General features: G+C 42.7%; 1 protein-coding gene across 5 annotated transcripts in view; it reads right to left on the bottom strand.

Moving 5' to 3' along the window:
* LOC108919553 (pleckstrin homology domain-containing family G member 3) overlaps positions 1 to 23382 on the bottom strand; it is a 62131-nt gene that overhangs the window by 31265 nt on the left and 7484 nt on the right. For 2 of the 5 annotated variants that reach the window (XM_018727589.2, XM_018727594.2), the window contains exon 1: positions 2352 to 2660. In XM_018727589.2, the coding sequence (XP_018583105.1) occupies positions 2352 to 2514 (163 nt within the window). In that variant the 5' untranslated portion in view covers positions 2515 to 2660. Of the gene's footprint in view, positions 1 to 389; positions 453 to 2351; positions 2661 to 20201; positions 20274 to 23382 lie in introns of those variants that run through there. The other 3 variants (XM_018727590.2, XM_018727591.2, XM_018727592.2) reach the window with 3 other exon arrangements.

The following is a 23382-nucleotide window of genomic DNA, read 5'->3' as shown; positions in this document are numbered from 1 at the left end:
ACCTTCACCAACTGTTTGTGTCCTTGGGCCATTTAAAAGAAATGGCTTTCCATGAATACAAAGAAATGTTAGACTTTTGCCCCTTTATGGGTGTATGATTGAATATCACCATCTCAGACATACTGTACATATTCATTATCTGGAAATTTACATGGTAGAGTTGGTCACAGTGAACACCACTGGAATTATAACCAAATTATTTATAGTAATTACAAGCTCAATTTTATTAGCTCTAGCTATAACTCAACACAAGTTTACTGGGTATTTTGATTATGGTTCGGCAAACAAATCAGCACTGATTACAGAAATTGACATGAAAGAGTGATTAAACCAGTTATCAGAAAACTGTGATTTTGAATTAGGCCAGATAATGAAACACACAGACATACCAATTAACCACTCCTGGGAAGGTCTTAGAAACAATTTATACAGAACTGAGCCAGTCAATCCACCTAACAAAAAAAACACAGGGGAAACAAACAGTTACAAATTGAGGGTCATAATAAAACTGAACAAAATGAGGACAAATAAAATCTTTGTGGTGATTAAGAAATCCTGCTTCAGACCAGCTCATTCATATGTTCAGAATAACTCACATGTTGAACGTATAACTTGCAGAACTAAATTGAGCTTCTGGGAAACAGCAAAGCTGCAAACGCGACTCAAGCTTAAAGTGACAAAATGATTATCGATTCTTTAATTCAGTCCCTGCTCTATATTGGAAACAGTGTGAGATTTGGTATTAGTTATGACGGCTGCTTTCTGTGTGGGACTGTTGGTTCAGGGCATTTTTAGTGAAATTCAGCCTTGTCACACATGCCTTGTGCCACCGGAGATTCTGCTTCCAAAATTAATTTCCTCAGAGAACGCCTTCCAATCGTCTTCCTTCAAAGCACCTTCCCTACGTGACGGAAAAAGCAAAGGTGATCGCCACCTTTGAAAGAAAACATTTTCAAATGGAGACACCATTTGTGGCCAGCCAATCCCCGAGAGTATTCAGTGGACTTTGACCCACCTGGGACGTTTTCTGGAGCCAAGTAAAAATGCGGTCCTCTTCTCTCTCTCTCTCTCTCTTTCCCACACATGCACACACAAATGTTGCGACCCCAGGAATGTAATGGTACAATATTTAACTCCAGGGTCCTTGAACAACTTTGCAAAAAAAAAATCCCTTCTGAAAAAAACCAAATGTAACTGGTATGATAGCTGGTAGTCTAATGGTTAGAGCTGCTGCCTTTGGTCCCAAAGGTTTCAGGTTCCACCTCCAGCTGTAGTAGCCTTGAACATGGTACTTACCCTAAATTGCTCCAGTAAAATTACCCAGCTGTATAAATGGGTAAATAATTGTAGGCTTGTAATTTTAATAATTGTAAGCTTAACACTGTAAGTCGCTTTGGAGAAAAGCATCAGCTAAATGAGTAAATGTAAAGTGTGTTTCTTATAAATCTGCTTGCCTTCCAGGCCACAAGTCTAGCAGAAACAAAGGCATATCCCCTCACATTGCTCATCCCTTCTCTTGAGGAATTGATTATCCCCTTCTTCCAAAAAAAAAAAATGCACACATTCAGTACAAATCAAGAAAAATAACCCTTTCAGGAAGTTGTTGTGTGGCCAGGATGAACATACTTCGCCAGTAGTGGGTTACCCCTGACTGGCACCAGACCTCGACCACACACACACACACACACACACACACACACACACACACACACACACACACACACACACACACACACACACACACGACTCCTCTGATGCTGAAAAGACTGGGCTTTGCTCCCACAGAGGGGAAGCAGAGTCTTATGGAAAAAGCTCAGTGCTGTGTTCTTCCAACCCACAGTCACACAAAATCGAGACACCAATTCAAACATCATGGAAATCCTGTACAGACGTCAGAGCTTCGAGGGCAAAAAAGGAGCACATGACCAAATATGCGTGGATAGCAAAAACATCCCAGGGAAGAGGCAGAACAAGCCACCAAGGCAGCACTTATATGGATCAACTACCTGAAAGGGGAATAAGGTGCATCTTGCCCCTGCCTGAGCTCCCTGACACGAGGGGGAACTTGCAGATGAGTAATGTCAGTGCTGTTCTCGCGCCATGAATCACAGTGTCACTCCATGACTTGTGCTGCAGCATGCAGATTCAGGCCTGCCTGGCCCAGCCACAGGGCTTCAAACAGGGAATGACCTCATACCCAACACCCTGCTACAACAAGCCTCATCTCAGCATCAGATAACTTGATGTAATGCCCCCTGCCATTGTGTTATCTGTCCATCCCTGGGCTTTGTGATTACCCTGTCTGTGGCAACTACATAACAGTGGTCCCCCAGATGTGCCCCTGGACTCACCAAACCACCGGGATATTCTGCGGTTAAATCCATTCAGAAGGCTCCTGTCTTCCCAGCCAGTCCTGGTGCTAACTATTTCAACAGTGCCTGGTCTTAGGGCAGACCCAAAGCTCCATTCCTTAGTCCTAGCAAGCAGACTCATAGCTCCGCTCTCCCTGCCCATGGGAGGGCAAGGGGTCAGACAAACAGCAGAGCAGCAGAGTCCTCCTCATGGGTGTAACTCAAACAGGGGCACAGCACATCTCTAGTGCGTCTTCAGCCAGGCAGGCAAGAGAACCTTTTCCAGACTCCTAGGTGAGCCCTGACTGCTGTTCCTTGAACTGGCATGCTGGAACTGAGAGAGACCCGCCTCTTGCAGGCGGGTAAGGAGGAAGGGCCACTGGGGCAGGGGAGGGGCAACGGCTCCCAGGGACAGGAATTTGTGGCCAAGAGCGCCATCTCACTCCAAGGTCCGTGGTGCAAAAATGGCCAGGCAAAAGGGGCAAGCAACACAATAGCGTTCAGTGTCTTGGCTGCAGCAAGGCAGACATTCTTCCTGAGGAGCACACGGGCCCTCCAGCTCGGGTTACACTGTAACAGAGCTACGAATTCTGCCAGAAACACTCATTACAGACTTAATGTGCAATCAGGCTGGAATTCCCTTAGTGGAGGAGAGACTGGTGAGTTTGGTCCACTCTAAAAGGGAACAGCTTTTATACACACCTCAGTAATAACATAATGTAAAACAAACAGCAGATTCAGTGATAAGTAGGCATAGGTTAAGCGATCTATATGCACGGCCAACGTATCCATGTTAAAGATGGAATGTCTGATACCAAGGCACTTCAACTTCAGCCTGAAATTATTTTGTGGAAGAAAAATTCAGAGAACAGAAGACAGCCAAGAATTACATGAAAAATGAGTGAAGTCAGCAAGCACTGCTCTCAAACTTGGTCAATTTTAACACAATGCCCCATCTCAAAGTTCCGGAAATTAAACATAATGCTTTTGCCCTGTTGTGTCTGGAATTTCCTGTCACTTCAGCACCCAGTGTAACAGACAGTGTGCTGTGGCAACGAACACAGGCAGCCCTGCATGGCTCATAGGCCAGATGGAAAGGATCACTTTTACCCTATGTTCTGTTTGGTCATTCAGTCTTTTGTTAACAATGCACACCACGGGTTAAGAATAACCAAAGAGGGAAGAGAAGGGAAAAAATGTGTCCTGCAAGGTGTCTCTACCGTGTTAACCAGGAAGGCAGCTTACCAGTCAAGAAACTGATACACTGAGCACACTAAATCTCCAATATGAATTGTTTTTCTCCAAGTCTATTCACCTAACTGATGCATCAATCAATGTCACTGTTGAAACAATATATGCACAGTGAGAACAGGGGTGTTAAACAATCTACCATTAAAACTTCAATAATGTGAAGTACACTACTGCCTCTTGCAGCTGAATGACTAACAGCATCACTGTCGTGTCACAATGGGGACGCTTGTGACTGCTGCATGATTTGCATGCAGGGAAATGCACCTTCTTGCCCAGGTATCAGGTATTCAAAGCTGTAGTCTTTCGGTGCACCAAAACACATACAAACATACAGTACTGCACCCAAAAACACAGTAAACAAGCAGGCCGCACATATCTGTGGCCCAAGGAATGCTCTCTGTCTGGTGAAGGGCCATTCCATAACTTGGTTCAAACAGACCAGCTTTGTTGTGTACCTGCTGTAAACAACAATTGCTGCACTAAATGGCTTTCAGGTGAGTGGTTTCAAATTGGACCTTAGTTTTACAGCATAAAACTTGAATGATTTATGTTGAATATCTTACACTTGTGATGGAATATTTTCACATTCATACAATTTAAAAGAAAAAAATACAAGAAAACAATGAGCCATTCTTTAAATGAACGTTATGTTTTTTCATTACTCAAAACAGATACGTGGGATGACAATCGGACACTGGGGCGAGGGGGGGGGGGGGGGGGTTGTGATTCAGCAGATAATGCGATTGTCTACAAAACCCTGAGGTCTGCACTGAAGGCCTAAAGTAATTACCTAATGTAGCTTAGGCTGACACATTTTCATCTTCAGACAAAAGGCTAGGAAGTATATCCTCTTATAACTGCATTGTCTGCATCCGAGCCAACATCCAGAGCCATTAACCTTGGTGCTGACAAGCTGTTCTCACATAGACAGTGGGATGCCCCCCATATTTACTGAGTACTGACTGACCAATCAGAGCAACACAACATTTTATGAGTGACACTGCCCCATGAATTTGGAAAAGAAGCTACTCTATTTACATTTATGCATATAACTGACACTTTTCTCCAAAGCAACTTACAATGTTAAGGTACTTACAATGATTTACCCATTTCTTCAAGATTTAAGAATTTGTCATGTGTACAGTAAACTGTCTGTTACACCAGATAATGAAATTCTTACTCTGTGAATCCTCTCAGCAGCCTATGACATAAATTGTAAGGACATAAGGAAAGAAAAACACAAGGCGTAAATCACACATTACAAAAATTACTATTACTGCAAAATTACAAATTTACAAAAATTACTATTGGTGCAAAAATCCAAGAAACAAAGTTATATATGTATATAAAGTGTGCAGTGCGCAATGTAAACATGGAAGTCGTACATGTGCAAAGTCCTGCAGAGGTAGATTGGGTTTATTCGCAGTTGAAAAGGAGTGTGTATTTGTGCGCGCAAGGCATGCGGAGGTAGTCTGTGGTCTCTGATGTTATTGGCGTTGTGAATGTGCATGTGTGTATAGGAGGGATGGGGGGTAGTTGACCCCTCTCAGGCTCAGAGGGTAATCTGCGTCTCCCGTGATGGGTGAAGAGGCAGTGGATGGGTGTCGTCACAAGCCTGATGGCCTGTGGGTAAAAACTGTTTTTCAGCCTTGAAGTTCTGGCTTTAACACTCTTGTAGCATAGGCCTGATGGTAAGGATGTGAAAAGGCTGTGCTGGGGATGACTATTGTCCTCGATGATGTTAATTGCTCTCCTGATGGTTCTGGCCTGGTATAGGCTCTCCAGTGATGGTAAGGACGTTTCAGAGATGGTTTGAGCAGCTTTCACCACTCGCTGTAGCACCTTACGATCCTGTACTGTGCAGCTTCCAAACCACACTGTGACAGAGCTGGTGAGGACGCTCTCGATTGCACACCTACAGAAGTTTCTGAGGATTCGGTTTGGCATGCAAAATTTCCTTTGCCTTCTCAAGAAGTGCAGACGCTGACGTGATTTCTTGACCAGATGTGTAGTTTTGTGAGACTGGGTGAGATCTTCAGTAATGTGAACACCCAGGAATCTGAAGCTGCTCACTCTCTCCACCACTGTCTCACCAATATGCAGTGATGAGTGTTGCTCCCTCCTTATACAGCTGGGCAATTTTTACAGGAGCAATTTAGGGTAAGTACTTTGCTCAAGAGAACTACAGCTGGAGGTAGGAATTGATCCTGTTACCTTTGGGTCCAAAGGCAGCAGCTCTAACCACTATGCTACCAGCTGTCCCCCTGCTATACGTAGGACAGTGAGTGGCACTGCTGCCTCACAGCACCCAGGTGGTGTGAATGAACATGGGATCGATCCCCACTCAGTCTGTATGTTCTCCCCGTCTTTGCATGGATTTCCTCCCACAGTCCAAAGACATGCAGTTCAGGTAAACTGGTGGTGCCAAATTGGTCAGAATGTTAGCCACTGGTTAGCTAGTCCCAAAGGTGAGGGCTGATGCCAGAAAGGGCATCCGGTTGTACAAATTTAAATGCTAACCAGACCTCCAAATGGAACAGGGGCAGCCGATAGTGTAATACTTAGAACTGCTGCCAAAGGTTAAATTGCTCCAGCACAATTACCCTGCTGTATGAATGGGTAAATAACTGTAGGTAGCTTAACAATGTAAGAATCATTGTAAGTGAGTTATAAGTTCAGCTAAATGAGTGAATGTAAATGCTCTGGCACATGGAGATAAAATGGCCAAACCTTGGTTCTCCTAGAAATAGGTGCTGTCAAACTGAATACTAGTTGTTGTAGCTATCCTGCTACAAATTCTTCAGGCATGTGCCCTGGAGAGGCAGAAATCAAGGTAAATAATTGGGAGGCCTAAACAGGCAGAATGTGCTTTAACGCTTGCTCCACTGAACAACAGGTGGATAATGGAGGGGATTGTGTTAGAGCTTATACTAGTCTTTTAAAAAAAAAAAAAAAAAAAGTCTTTCTCAGCAATCCAAGACATCACATCATCTGATTCGACTGAGTGTAACTGGACATGAATCCTCTAAAAATAGAAAGGCCCACAAACACATCTTTGCAAACTGAACTAATAAAAGTACTTCAACAATGTCCTGAAGCCAATTATGAGGGGGAAAATAGAAATTAGTTAATCTTCATGCAGCCAGTGTATCCCCATTGCACTTTTCCACCAACTTATCATAAAGGTGAAAGGCTCTGCTACACAGACACAAAGGACAGCAGAGAAGTCAGTTCACTAGGGCCTTTGCTTATCCAATTGTTCCATCTCTGCATCGCCTGCAGGAGCACAAAGGGGCCTGTGTTTCCATAGCACATGCTTCCTCTTGTGCAATGCAGGCACCATGCAAAAGGCAAAAGATTCCATACGTACAAGCCTAGATGCGGGGGATAAACTGTCCAGGTGATGAGTGATTACCACACAAAAGCACTCCATTATCTAGACATTGTTTATACATGCAGATAAACTTTGTCCATACTCACGATTGGATCCGGTACGCATTTACAGTCCCCAATAAAGACGGCCTATACCAGATGATCAACTTACAGGATCTCTGATGGCTGCCAATGGACACGTAACAAAGTGAATTTTCGTCTTTAATTAGCATAATCATAAGCATCGTGTTCTGAGTTGAACTCAAGACACATGGTGACACCAAAATACGCAAAAGAATGCTCTTGACTACTATGCCCAGTACTGACCACTACTGAGTGCAAAAAGATCCTTCCTTTTTCTACTTACTAAGTGTAGACAAATAGTTTGGGTCAAACAAGATTAGCTTACATGTTATCAGTGAGAATGATGGGGGCCTATAGGAGTGTTCTGTACTTGACAGAATAGTTGAGGCTTCAGCCAGTGTAATTTATTACTTAAATTATTTAAAAACTCTTCATTACCATGTGCAGGAAAGAAATACCACATTTCCATTATCTCTTTCATGAGCACAACCTGCCACAGGCCAAAAGCAGGGATAAATTTAGTTTTCCTGATAACCCTGTAAATATTAAATGAAAATGGACTACTATTCCAACAGCATGACTTCTCAGTGCTTTTAGCTAAAGACAATATATTTTGTCAGTATGTTTGTTGACTAACAACTCCTTAACATTGATGTAATTCATAAATTTTGTACAGGGCTTAGATTTTGAGAGATTGGTCTTTCTGAGGTTCAGTATCACCCTGCTGCTCAAAGGTTAGAGGTCATGAGAGCGATGGCAGACTTCACAAAAGTTCACTGGAGTCATACTTCACAAACCAACGGGAGCTTTTTAACAAACAGAGACCAGGGAGTTCCAGCAGGTCATCTATTAAAATAAAATCCTACTTCAATTCTGTGTGTTTCACTTCATACTTGAAGGGACTATTTTAATGTCTGTTCTTTAGTCATAAAAATCCAGATTCCAAATATTACAAATAGACAATTTTCCTTCAATTTCAGAATATTTTATTCTACATTTTGTAAAAGGTATTTAATCTTGGATAAACAAGTATAATGATCTGTTTGCAGATCTGGAGACAAAAGAGAACAAGGCTAGTGATTATACTGGAAGAAGGATGCTGGGAGATAGAACAAAGAAACCTGGCCAAAATACCAAGAATTCCTCCTATAAATGGTGATACTTTGGGCTTCCAGGAGACTCTACAGATGTTGGAAAAGCAGATGAGTGGGTTGGAAAAAGGGTTTGGGTTTTGAAAGGAGAATTAATAGCAGGGTGCTGTGTTCCTTGTGTAAAAGGCCCACAATCAGACGCTGTGAAAGTTTATTTTTGGTTACTGCTGGTTAGACTAAAGGGAGGGACTGTAGCTCATGGACTTGTTTCCAGCAGAATCATATATATGCAGGTGTTAGTGTCCAAACTCCTTTTTTAACACTACAAGTTTTATCACATTCACTTAAAAGGTTGCCAAACCCTAAATTCAGTATGTTGTTAATATTTTATTTCAGGGTTTGTTATTGGTTTAAAAAAAAAAAATGGTTTGGGGGAGGGGACATAAAAGACTTACTAAGAGCATAAGGCAGGAATGGGTTGGAATGAAATTCCTGGTATGTTTCAGCACTTCCAGCATACTACTATGTTGCAACCTACTGCAAGGTCTTGTCAATACAACAGAAGAAGTGGGAAGACTACATCTTATTCTGGGCTACCAGCTCACCACATCATTCGTGGATGGCATGGTACTTGCCAAAAGATGGGAATTACAACATCATTTCATTACCATTAAGTGATTTATGTTCCAAAACCCAACATCCTGGGATGACAGCACAGTATGCACGGTCTCAAAAACATAATAAATAGAATATCTTTTGAAAATACACCCTGAGAGGGCCTACCAGTGCCCGCACATGTTGGCAAAGTTCGGAACGAAACGATGGTGCTCTGAAAGTTCAAAGAACTGTACTTGGGCTCCAGGACTCACCCAGTCCAATAATCTCCATCCTGTCCCTAGATTTGAGCAATTCCATTCCTGTAGTATCAGCAGGTATCAGACTGGTGCTATGAGTGCAGCACTTTATTTTCACAGTTAATCATCTGTAATGTTTTAATACATGACCAGGGAACTCTAAGGATATAGTTTAAGGCTATCCTAAAACACAAATGTTTAAGGCCAGCCCCTGAAAGAGATCGAAAGAGAAGACTGCCATTCAAAGCATTTTAAGGCCCTGTGACTCTGTAAATACAGCTTTGCAGCATGAGCCAGCTAATGCTATCAAAGCAACCAACACTTTGAACCAAGTTGGTAAGGCTATTAGCATAAATCTCTTGCAAGACAGTGAAAGGGGGTGGCTCCAATGGGGTGCATCATGGGAGAGCACATTAGAAGATTTGCAACTTGCCACAAGGCTGTTTGACCACAGCATCCGGTAGTCAGGTTACAAGAAAGTACACATTACTCCTGAAACCAGTGCAGCTGTCAATCTTATACACATCTTCAAATATCCTCACCCACTCACCCAAACATCCCTCGTAATCTTTCCTTTTGCCACCCTAAAATGAGGGGATTTTGAATCCCCTACAGTAACAGAGGTCAGTGCTCAGAGATGAATGAATACAGTGGGTAAAACCATGCTGGTATTTAAAACCATGATGGAAAAAAGTGTGACAGAACCCTGCTGTGGAACCTTATCTGAAACTAGAGGGCCTTCTCCAGGGTCAATAACTGTATCAATAGTATAAATCAGCCACATCACTATATGGGAATATAAGCAATTATAGAGCCATTTCTATAAAAACACAGTACTGTGAAATGGTTCCATGTCAGATGAATGCTCCCCCTTGTTCGAGCTTTGGCACTTGTCTGGGGACTCCCCTTTTGCCTCCAGCTGCAGGCCTACAGTACATGAACACAGGGAGACCCAGACCAGAGAAATGCACCCAGATGGTTTCATTAGTGGAAACCATTGCCAAAGCCTTACAAAGGAGTGGTAAAGGGACCACCTTGAAGTTTTGATGATCGTTATGATGCTGCGGTTTTAGGCCCTGGAAAAAATGATTTAGTGATTCACCATCTCTCAACCTGGATACGTGCATTTTATCTCAGGAGTTTAAAATAAAAATATAAATGCTGAGGGATTAAGGTGTACCTCTTTAAACAGAATTTTGAAGTAAACTAAAAATAACACTAAACCACTGTACTGAATTAATAAAATATTAAAACTAGTTGCTCCTTTGCAAGGAAATATCCAGGAAATACAAGTGAGCGGGTGGGACAGATTTACAGCTATTCAGGTGGATCAGTAGGAAAAAGAACAGCCTGCAGGCAGCGATTTCAGCACAGCACTGTGTGCTAGAGAACGCCTGCTACAAAGATGTCTTAATGAAATAAAATGTGCTCAGAACTGCTTTAATACAGGCCTTTCACTTTCAGAATGTCAAACATGCATAATGGTGCTTATTTGGTGTACAAGGAAACAAAACACTTCAATAACATATAGCACTCTATTGCGTTTACATTTATCTGATGCTTTTCTCTAAAGCGACTTAGGATGTTAAGATACCTTCAAGTATTTACCCATTTATACAGCTGGGTATGTTTACTGAAGCAACTGAGCGTAAACACCTTCGTCAAGGGTATTGCAGCTGGAGGTGGGATTCGAACCTGCAACCTCTAAATCCAGCAGCTCCAGCTACTTCTCTACCACCTGTCCCAATTAAACTGGCTACCATTTTGTTGCAGCATGGAGTATAAGAGAAAGTGTAGCAGGCTGCACTGTAGACTCAAATTGGGCATTTTCTGCTACAGGGCCCCTCTGGGCTGTCCAAATTGTTGCCATGGAGACCACAGAGTTGTAGACACCTAAACCACATACACGCTAGGCTTGAATTCGTGTTCCATTACACTAAATGTAGTTTTAATCAGAACCACAGGCCACCGTTGGCTTGAAGCCACTTTAAAAATTCGGGGGGGGGGGGGGGACTGTAAAGTCAATATTAAACTTCCACCAGTTTTTTACTACTACTAAAAGAGTTTGTAATTATACACTGTAATACTGCAGAGTTCCAAGAGGTTTGTTTACAGCTAATTTCAGGTCAGTTTCAGACAATACACCTGAAAGTCAAAACTTAATTTAAAAAAATAAAAACAGAAGTCTTGTATACATTTGAACAAATACAAGATGCAACACAATCCACCACATAAATTTGAGGGTTACCACTCTGCAGCCAAACTACTGGTTTAACAATCAACCCTTAAGGTTTACATACAGAAAAAGTAGAGCAAAACAGACCTTCAGAGAGTGTTCCTACAGGGATGTACTGTCATTTCCACTTGAAAACTTGAGTAATCCCATAGGACTTTTCCCACTGGAGCCCCTGCTGCCTGCCCAGGTCTGAAAAACACCACCCTTACTTTGTTGCATCCAGGAAGAAACTATTTCCTCTGTCCAGCACACCTGCTGCCCTTGCTGGGCAACCTCCCTGACTGCCCATTCAGGGGATGGCAGGACTTTGATCCAATTATGGCAGACTTAGGGAGAGGCTAGGCAGGATATTTCCACACCTTTCTGGGAAAGCCCCGCCCGTCTGAGCAAATCTGTAGCTGCACGTGCAGTGCCATAGTACTCTTCACCGGTGCATAACAGCAACTCCAACGTTTTTTGGCTCAGGGGAGAGAGTTTTAAGAACCTCAAAACCAGGTTACAAATGCATGAACCGACCTGCTGAACTATCCCAGTTGGGTTCTTCTGAACTCCACCCCCTCACTCACACACACCCTCACGCTGCTACATTCCTTCTTTGGTGCAGAGCACAGTGTCTCCAGCTGCCAGAACTTTTCTTTCCCCAAAAATGGCCCAGTTAGTGAAGGAAGGCAGACAAAGTGGAGAGTCCGTTAAAAAAATGTAGACTGTTGTGGTGACTTATGCGCTCTTGTGCAGCCTAAACCAAACCAGTTTATCTAATTAAATCAAATGAGCAGGATGGGGTGCTTCCTGCAAAGCTCCATGCAAATGTGGAGCGCTGTTTTATCTTGAGTACAGTGGATCATTCATCAGTCACTGTCCAATGGCTGCACAGTTCGCTCTGAATAGCAGTTTTGTCTGAATACTCAAGAAAACAGCGTGCTGTGGTGCAATGATATCTAGCTACCATGGACTTTCTGCACACCACAACAGAGCAGTTAATAGTTTCTTTAGATGGAATAGCACCTCTCAAAAGATTCTTGTTAAACTGAGGGATTGAGGTTTGACCTCAAGGTTCCCTCTATAGATCACTTTACTACAGAAGAATAAATAACATTTCAGAAAAGACCTCATGATCAGGATCAAAGAGATTATCCTGAAATAGGAGGTGTCCACTCCTTCATTGGCCTAGCGGAGGTTCTCACTATGAGGAGGAGTGGCTCTCTGACTCTTTCCGTTCACCCTAGGACTCCATCCACCCACTGCCATACCTGATCTCTTCCAGGCTATTGCCATGGAGACACATTCCAGTGATTTTCAGGAGCACACCTAGTGAGAGTCGGGCCATAAAACATGAATGACAAAGTATCAGTCAGACATATTTAACATGGTGCACTGAAGTCTCACAGAGACCAGTGAACACTCAAGTGAGGGCCAGTGGAGCCATGGAATGGTTCCAAAGCCTTTTTAGGTTTTAATATTGATTTATGAACAGTAAAACTCTTGCCTAGACTGTTGTAAAGGCCCCTGGTAGATAAAAAGAGGATGGACATCCTTTACCTTCCCTGTTTCTTTTCACCCACCTTCTAGCTGCCCCCTTTGTGCTGTTGTCAGACTAGTGGGTGGAACTCTGCTCTCTGGAATTGTATGTGTCATTTGACATCTGGTGTGATTGAACATCTCCTGACCTCAGTCACAAAAAAAAAAAAAAAAAAAACCACATGGTTGAAAACCCTTATTCTACATGTCCGCATGTTTCCATGTGTGTACAAATGCTGACCGTCTGCCGCTGGAGCCCCTTACCGCACAGTCATTCCGCACCATAGCGGAGCTTTTGTGAATTCTAGACGGAAAGCTCCTTTCAGTAACTACACAAGCAGCAAGACAAGTGCCCATGTGGTCAAACAAGGTTTCTATAAGAAACTCTGTGATTAATCTCATTGGATAAATAAATGCATGTTTTCTATAATTTCCCCGAATGGATCCTGGAAACCCCCATATCCTCCCTTGAACACCTCCCATTTATAAATGAGCCATTCAAGGATGCAAAGGTCATCATATCCTATCTGTTCTGCATTGTACACAAGTGTCATTGACACCTTTCGCATACCTGGCTGAAGCTTATTTTTACTTTTTCTGCATGTAAAGCAAGCGTTTGGAATGCAAGCCACTCATTGTGTTCATGGTAAACACTGTCAGGATTTGTGCTTTTAATCCCCTCTGCATGTGGCCAGGGAAACTTTCAATCCACAAAGCATTTGAAAATAGCCCACAAATACTCTTAAACGTTAAGAGCCTAATTAACAGTGAACTGACTCCATGTTTAATCACCTTCTCAATAGAAACTGTACAAAAGAACTCACTTCACACAACATAACTGAAAAGAACTGCATGGTTCATACAGTGTGTGCCTCAGTCTGGATAGACAGTGTTCACATCATTTTAAGTGCTTTTAAATAGTTCTTGTTTTTCCTGCTGAAGGCCCTCATCTTCCCACAAAAATGCATATGACAAGCTGGCAAACCCTTAACACACTACTTCACTGACTGAAGCACAGATTAGAAACCCCACCCCCAAGACCTACAGTCCCAATTAATAAGGCCAAGACTTTGGCGTCGCCCTGGTTTCCTCTGAGACAAGAAACAAATAACAAGCTCCTCCACATCATCGTTCAGATCCTTGGCCAGTTGAGCTATTCCCTCGGGCAGCAAAGTTCAAATAAAAGGAACTTTTCTGGAATATACATTCTTGTGTCTTCCAATTATACAGTAGTCGACAAGCAGAGAGAGGAGAAGAAGCTGGTGGTACAAGATTACTGTATTGAGAAATGTTGAAAGAAAAGGCACACAATCACTATCTGTGGCCAATATCCCAGTGCCCCCACAGTGCCCATCTGTCCCAAGATATTTACAACATGTTTCACAGAGGACATCATTACAAAACTTAGGAAAGTCTGCAATGAGTTCAAGTATAAAATAAATATACAAAAAACTCATTCTTTTGTCTAAGGCTCTGACAATTATGTTTCTATTTTGTCATGCTGAAAAAAATGGTCCACCCCCCCCCACCCCACCATTCCTCTGTCGACACACACACACACACACACACACACCTGTGAAAGAAGTAGTGAATCAGTACTCTCCAGGGATCCTGGGGCACAAGACTGCACCGGTGGCACATTCCACAACCCGCCTTAAGCCAAATTCTCCACTCTTCAAATTAGACACATGCTGAGAATTCTCTTTTAATAAGTATTCTTAAAGAGATTGAGGTTTTTTTTTTTTTAAACCTCTTCAACCAGGCATTCATGGTGATAAATCAAATTCCTAAAATAATCCTGAATAGCCTGCCGTTTTGTGCTGTGATTTGTTGCTTTTTCAGAACAAAGTGGAATGGAGCTATACAGTCTTAGTGTATCAACACCACTGAATAGCCTGGGGTGGGTTATTGACATGTTTCAATTTTATAGTAATTTCCCTTAGCTTTATGAGTAAGTTCATATGATGTTAACACCACCACCAAATTCACACAGGTCATCAACCCACAGCAGAAGTGCAATTTCAGGATCTGGAGGTCATCCAAAAAAACAGCTCGAGTGGCATTTGGAGAAATCCTCTTGCCATAACGCAACAGGGCTCCTCAGGCCGCTGTTTACAATGGGTGGCTTCCTGTCATTTATTTGCCAAGTTAAAGTCGTTCACAAACACGCTAATCATCAGTTCAGTGGGCCAGAAAGCATTCCTTGTTGACTTTTGTGACCAAACCCACGTGACCCAGGCCTGGCACTCTGCCAGTCCCTGTGCTTCAGCTGGGCCAGACAAGCAACTGCAGGACATGTCTGACCAGTTCAAGGTACCAGGAGATAAAATTACACACAAAGTGGGGGAATGAATTTTAATAGGGACACCTCACAGCTTGAAAAAAACCAAAAGAATTAAAGAGGGAAAGCATTTTCCTTGCCAGGGTCCTTGTATTCACTTAGTACATAATATTCTTGGAAAACTTTACAGTCACATCAATACAGCATGATAATACCTTATGGATGCCATCAGCTTTCTGGATAACAGCATATCTTCACTGCTGGCCAATTCACAGGGTTTATGACAGTATCTGCAGAACATACTATACAGCACTTTTTGAGCACTATAGTCTACACTTGGTAATTAAAAATCACAGCCAACAAGTTCTGCTGGGTCATTCTGTCAAACGATAATTTACTTTGACTTTTCTGACCTTTGTCCCACTTCTCAATTTGTTGTCCTCTAAATATTAGCAAGAGTTTAGACACTATTTGCACTTTGCTGAAAAAAAAGCCCTTATTACCATGTCTAACGTGCTGGAGCACTGGAAGACCTTGGAAAATGCAGGGTGCATCTCATATGCTGATCCACTAGTTTCCAGAGAACTGGTGAGACAACAAGGCATACTGTGATCCTGCCTTTCCTTTCAGAATATTCAAACTCTGCTCCACCATTACAAGGCAGTACATGATCTAAGAATGGAAGCAAAATAAACTAAGGATTCCTTGGGTCTTACTGTAAATTCAGAAATGAGGATGCCTTATGGAATGAGAAACCTGCATGAGTTCCAAACTGGGAAACAAATGACATGGTTAATCTGCAGAGAAAAACAGTAATCTGACAAAATCTGTTTAATCCTGTACTGAACTGTCATGTTCAAAATGGAACTGCTATCAAGGGAAGTTTCTGCAACAAGAAAAAGGTTGCCAAAAAGATTTTATAAATGAGCATGAAACAATTCATCCACTGAATTTCAATAACAGTTTGTCTTGAGTTGAGTGGAAGTGATAAAACAACTTAGAGAGCTGACTCAGACTCTGATGAAGGTAAAACCAGTCAGAGGGATTTCAGGAAAGGTAGCTTTCATTCTGGAAAAACATTCTGACAGGTGGGGGATAGTTTTACACAATGAGTGCTGATTTCAGCAGGGCAGAAAAAACTGAGTTCAGTGGCACATATACCACTGCAGGGTCAAGTGCTCAACAAGTCGAGTGTAGTGAAAAGTAGACCAAGGGTTCACTCCTAACACTGAATTCAACTTGCCCACTCAAAGTGGCAAAAGAAAGGTTCAGACTGTCAAGAACCATGAGACATTAACTATGTGCTAAAGATGATTTAAGAGATAGCACTCAATACTGCTAAGGTCAGGCTCTTCCACCTTCACTGACAATGATTTCCAGTGTCACTACTGCTAACAGCCACAGCTCAAGTGTATATACAGCAAACCCTTCCTGGCTGGACACTTCGGCAAGCAAAGCTAAACTCTAACAAGAAGCAAAAAGATTTAGATGAGATTATGTGCTGCATGGCACCATGCCCCTTCAGCCATCCAGCATTGCTAAAACCTACGATACCATTTCCACAGCACCACACCCTACAGCTCTAAATCCTGAGGGAAACATGCAGTAGCATGCCAAACTTGGTCCCCTGAACGGAGCTTTACTGGGGCTTATGCACCAAAGAAACGCATCCAGGCTTGAGTCTGATCGTGGAGAAACACTGCATGACTCAGAAAACACAGCTGGTTAAACGGACGTCACCCAAGTGCAAAACAGTGTGGTTCACAGGAGGTGTACAGAGGGTAATATGCTGGTGGCAAAATACTGCCTTCCAAATTCCTCCATCCCTTCTCAACTTGTGACTGAAAATTGTCTAGTGGGAGGTTATCATGCATTAGTCAACACAAAATGGTTATATAAGTTATTGTGTTGTTTTATTGAGTTAAAGCGTAAAACAGTGAGGAAGCTGAAGGTTTTGGGGAAGGGTGGTTCCTACAGGGCTGAAAATGGATTTTCCTTCAACTGAATTAAATTGTAGACAATCTAATCCAAATATGTATGTTTCCTGGAATTTGCATACAGCAAGAATGCAGTATAGTGCTGGACAAGTGTCACAAAAAAACACACACACACACACACACACAAACACACACACAAACACACACACACACACTTTCTGAGCCGCTTGTCCCATATGGGGTCACGGGAAACCGGAGCCTGCCCGGCAACACAGGGCGTAGGGCCGGAGGGGGAGGGGACACACCCAGGACAGGACGCCAGTCCATCGCAAGGCACCCCAAGCGGGAATCGAGCCCCAGACCCACTGGAGAGCAGGACCCGGTCCAACCCATTGCGCCACCGCGCCCCCCACACACACAAACAGTGAAGCCTAATCATTTTTGTGAACAGTACTGGCGTCAGTGGTGGCCATTACCATGTGAGGGGTAGATTTAATGTGTTTGTATTTAATAAGCATAAGGTTATATTTCAGAAATACACAAGATCCTCAACTTACAAACACAATCGGGACCAGAAACCTGTTTTTAACAAGATTATTCATGTAACACTATGCAGAATCATTAACAGCTGAATAATGCAGACAGACTTCTCCTGGCGTTCAGTCCAGGGTGTGTCCCCATAGCGTTTCGCCAAGTGATTCCAGAACAAGCTCCAGAGTGCCATAACCCCGACCAGAACAAGTGGTTAGCAAGAGTGTAATACTTTTATTTATTAATTACATTTTCATCTTATATAAGGTCACAGTGATGCAAAATCTATCCTGGAAACACAGAGGGTACATGATGGACCAGATGCAAGTGTTTGCATTAACTTGAAAAAAAAACATTTGGTGCATTTCTAACCACTTTGTTTGCTTTATCATCTATAAAATAAAAGCACAATGGATGGCGCGGTTCTACTCCGTTTGGGTGCTCTTTACTGTCAACTAACAACAGGACATGACAACGCAAATGACAATGTCCAAAACAAAACAGAAGTTATTCACTGCCTACCACTGAAAAGCACACAGCTGCTGTGTTTCTTCCATAACAAAACTAACTACTGTATACACACTTCCTTCTTTGTCATAAAAATTTAGAACTGTATAAAATGGTACATACTCATTCCATTATTTAAGCTATAAAAGCAGCTTTTACATCATAAATATTCTTACAATATCATAAATAAAATGTTTACCTTGTGGTTTACAAGTTGAAGTCTCGAAGCAAGAATGACAGTATAAAAATTCATATTCTACACAATTCCTGATACCAGCTTTATTAATTATAATTTTGTTACAAATATCACTAAATATTTTTCTGTTACAACTTTCACAAATACCTTTCATTTTTGTTTAATTTTAGGTAACATATTTTCATCCAAGAACTGCCAATAAGAACAGTAGTGTGATTCCCTTAACAGGAATTTGCCTAATGAAGTGATTTCACGGAACAAATTAACCACATTATGCGAGGCACAGGAGTATTTAAATCTTTTTAAATGATTACTAATCCTTTTGTTTGAAATTAGTCAACAGGTCTTTCAGCATGCATGCACAAGGAGACTGCTAAGCTAACAAAGAACACACTATATGTTCTCTCATCAGCAGGTGTCCCTTAGATTAAACAGGAGCCTTCTAAAATTGTACCTTTGACTCCGTGGTTGAACTCAAACTTTACTGTAGGCTTTATTTAGCCTGACACAGAGCAGCCAATGCTCTCCAGCTTGTGAATTCCCTCAACAATCACTGGCAGCTCATAGCGTCTGCCTTGTCCTGTTACGTCCCTCTTCTATTTAAAATATCCCTCTCAGCTGAGCTCCTCAAGTTCGCTCCGAATTCCAGCCAGTCCACAAAAGACAGTTTATCCTGCGGTTCCTCACAGACCTTGGTCACCCCAAGGAGCTTGAGGGTTTACTGATGGGTGGGTAGGTATTTGAGTGCTGCCTGAGGTTTGCTTTGGGCCCTGCCTACCTCCCACCCCTGATCCTCTGGTTGCCTCTGGCAGTGGCATCAGGAAGGTGGGGGTAAGACAGAAAGAAAACCATTGACACACTGGAATTCTTTAAAGGGAGCGTGTTATCATGCCACTGGTACTGTCCAGTGGCAGGGGGTTGGAGATGCTGTAATGGCACACTCTGCCCACCAGATTAATTCCTCTGCATAAGTGACATACTGATGGCAAAGCACATGTCTTCTAGGCTGCGTCTAGGTTCTACACAATCACAGTGCTGCCATCTTAAAGGGGACAAATGGAAAAAACTCAAAGCATTCCTCCCTCCCTTCCACCTCAGGCAACTTGACTAGTAGACAAAGATGACAAAAAAACACTGCCCTGTATTTTTTAGAATCCGATTTATTTGCTGTGAAATTCCAACTGTTTTTTTTGAGCCAAGGTGCTGTAAGAGGTTTCAGCTGTGCAAACGGCACTAGCCCTGCCAGGATAAGTAGGAATCGGGGATTCCTGGGCTACAGGACAAGGACTATAACAATTGCTTGGAAGGCTATGAGCTCCATATTCCTCCCCAAAAGACTGCTCCTAGACAAGAACCTAAGGCTTCAGTCAGCTACAGCCACACTGCTGGTGGTGACTTAACAGTGAACATCTGAAACATGCAGATACAATCCAAACAACAGAAATCACAGAAAGACTACAGAATAACTTTTTAGATCACAGCAAAGCTGCATTAGGTCAAAAAAGAGAACAGACTCCAATGCATTTTCTCAGCCAGTTCAACTTACTTTTTTTACTGAAAACACAAATTATTACTCCTTAAAATTACAGCCAGAAGATAGAAATGTCCCTGAAAAAGTATCATAACACCATTGAACAAAAAAAATCCATACAGGAATAATAATAATTAAAAAAAATACTACCACAACAAAACGTTGTTGGGAAAGTAATACAAGTTATTGGTGTCCGCAAGGTTGCTGTTTTCCATAACTTCCCCCATCTACAGTTCAATTACATTTTACTTTTCCTTAAAAATACTAAAAGAACAAAACACATCCATATTAAAAAAAAAACTACTGCACTGTGACAATAAAACCTGAAACTGGTTTCATTCACACAGTGGGCCTTTAGACATCCCAAGTAAATGACAACTCATACACACTAGAAAAGCTGATGGCTATTCCTCCATCGGGAGGGTCTTGCAGGTGGAAGAGGCTTAGAGAAAACACCTTACCTTCACCCATCGGAACCTCATACAGAGCAGAGTGTGAACCCTCTGGCATGGCACTGTGGGCCTCAGGAACTGCTAAAACACACAAAAAGTCAGGGTGAGAAGCTTGAGAAATGACAGTAAGAATAGCAAATGAACTCAGTAACTGACTGCAACTGACTCATGTGGCCCTCAATGCACTGCAATTCAATGTGACCGAGGCTACGCTGGCCGAGGTTAGGTAGGAATTACATGTCACTGACAATTTCTAAGATTGTCTTTTGATAGTGACAGCCTGTGTGACCCTTGTTCCACTATTTGTTTCATTTTCAAGGTCGAGAATTTCACTATCAGGTTAAAGTAAGTACAGAAACAGCATTTAACTTGTTTTAAGAGCTGGTGATTTTTATGCAGACGATATGAGTCCCACGACAGTCTCATAGGGAATAAAACACTGTACTGTAATGCTGCAACGACAGTCAGCCACCCCCAGCCCCAAACGGTCTCATTCCTTTCCCACCATATGAGAGAATCCAGTTGTACCAAGGCTACAGTGTGCTGTCATGTGCCATCAAGTTTTCTACTCAATGTGTAGGATCACATGGAACTAAGAGGGAAAATGTATGTCTTCACAACTAATGTAAAAAATAACTACTGTGCAAGAGCCCTCTCTGAAGAGGACTATGGCAAGAAGTGCTAAGCCTTTACCTGAGAACAGCCATACGTCATCAGTGGAATCACTATGAAAGCTGCATCGCCTTGTCAGGAAACTTGACTAATGTGAAAATCAGATGTCACAGCCTAGTAAGTATGTGTGAGGTGTAGGGTGTGTTTGGCTAAAGAGCTGCTCACAGCTTGCAGTACTTAATGACCTCCATGGAGTCAGCACAGTGTTGGTCCACAGCACCTGTCTAGGCGAATACAGGCAAATGGATCACAGGGTCAACATGGCTCACATGAAAAGGCAGAAGGAATGAGGGCAAACTCAAATCAGAGAGCAAGATGGTAAAACACAAAATGGTGTGTTGCCTTCCCCATCTGTGGTACAAACACACACACACGCACGCAATTCCTGGACTTCGCGTTCCTGTGAGCTCCTCGCACTTCCTCATGACACACAGTGCTGTTCTGACATGGAAACACCTCACTGACTCATCCTCCTGCTCTGTGTTGGAAATGATGTCGCAATGAGGAATGGGGCTATTTCCATGGGGACACTAAGTACCCCTTGCAGAGGTTAATTTTTTTACATAGGATCATGAAAAAATTATGAAGTATAGGGCATTGACACAAAGCTGTCCTCGTTCTGAGTGAAAGACCTTTTCTGTGAGCTGTAGTTCATTCTAGCACAGCCCCAGCAAACTTTGGAGAGACTCGAGATGGGGTGCCATTCTTTCTGAAAAACTCACATAATCTGCTTTTGCTGATTCATTGAATTGTGTCCCTACAGATTGGAAGTGGCGAGCTTGACACTTTCCTTTATACGTTTTTCCAGCAGTTTTATTTACTCTCTCTATGTACCCATTAGTGCGGTAGGGAGGGCAGGAAGGGGACACAACTGGAAACCCTCCTCCACCCAGCATCCAATCACCTACTGCTGAACCCACAGCACTAACTGCTCCATTGTGCTTCTAGTGGCCATCAATCTATTAGCAGCTTTTCAGCAGCCAGGTCATTTTCAGAGGATTAAAATTTGTTCAGCCTTTGAAAAAATAAATGCCCCAGGTTCTGCCCTCAACAAACTCCCAGCCTCACACTGTTCTGAAGGCTGACGCAGAAAATTAAGCTTAACTGCATCCAGTGTCCTAACGTTTTGCTAAAACAATTGCAGCTTATGAACTGTACACGGGCCTGCAGAAGGCTCACACAGGTACTTTGATTCCTTTTGTCAGCAATCACCTCAACATGTGACAACTCTATGCTGCCACAAGGGCTGGATGGTGGCACAACAGATAGCACAGCTGTCTCCCAGTGCCTAGGGCTGCTTGTGTGTATGTTGGAATACATTTCTGTCTGTGTGGAGTTCACAGGTTCTTCCTGGGTCTGTGTGGGTTTCCTCCTACAGTCCAAAGACATACAGTTCAGGTGAACTGTCAGCATTAAATTGCCTATAGCAAACCCTACCCTGCAATGGATGAATGTCCTGCTCAGGGTGTATCCCCTCCAAGCACACACCTACAGATTCTGGAATAGGCTTCGGCTGCTATAGCAGCTCACGAGATCAAGCTAACAAGGAGGTAATGTTAAGAAACGTGAGTGAGTAAGAAAGTGAGCTTTAACAGTTTGATACGAACAGTGCAGCAACTGGAGCTCCGGTTGCATTATTGACTTCTACCACTAGAGGGTAGCAAGTCTTGCAGCTCAACTACTTTGATTTGCTGCAGGCAATGTGAACATTTCCGTCATCTAAATTTCTTCCTTTCAAAATTGTTTAACGTTTATTCTGAGGAAGCGAGAACTAAATATACATCATTCGTGCCAGAGATGTGCTCAGCAACAGCTAACGGCCTCACTTAGCAGCTCAGAGTGTAATCCTCATGAGCCAAGTGTGACCTGCTAAAATGGCCTTAAGCAAGCATATTCTTTCACATACACACACAAATAAAAACTTTTGACTTAAGGCATCCAGACACTCCTCATGAGACCAGACCAGTCTCACAGGACCCACCCATTGAAAGATGAGAAGGGCTGTAGTCCAGAAATCAGCATCCACCAAGGTCTGACAGGACCACTGCGTTTGTGTGCTGATGCCCGAGTGACATCTCTGAGCGATCACAGTAAACAAGCTTCGGCAGTCCTAGACCACAGTCACGTGACCAAGCATGGCAATGACACAAAAGACTTTTTTGTGGAGCTGCAGCCTGCAGGGTGAGCACCATACCTCACAATGACACACACACACACACACACACACACACACACACACACACACAATAGACAATGCAATACGTACTGGACAAAACCACCACAGGGAGTTATTTGACTTGGACCTTTCAATTTGGGCCTATCACAGACAGTGCATACAAAAAAATATGAGCATTTACAGAGGTAGGCAATTACAAATGTATATCAACCTTCTGATAGAGCAGAAGGGCTGCATATTTAACTGCAGTACAAATATGCTGAACATGAAGGAAATTATGCATGAAATTTCAAATGAACCGTGACAGCCCCCAGAAGCAGAACTGCTGTACCTGCTGCAGGT

This window comes from Scleropages formosus, chromosome 15 (assembly GCF_900964775.1).
Source record: "Scleropages formosus chromosome 15, fSclFor1.1, whole genome shotgun sequence".
In the NCBI taxonomy this organism is placed as follows: domain Eukaryota; kingdom Metazoa; phylum Chordata; class Actinopteri; order Osteoglossiformes; family Osteoglossidae; genus Scleropages; species Scleropages formosus.
The sequence above is the reverse complement of the archived record's forward strand: the minus strand, read 5'-3'. Positions and strand labels throughout refer to the sequence as shown.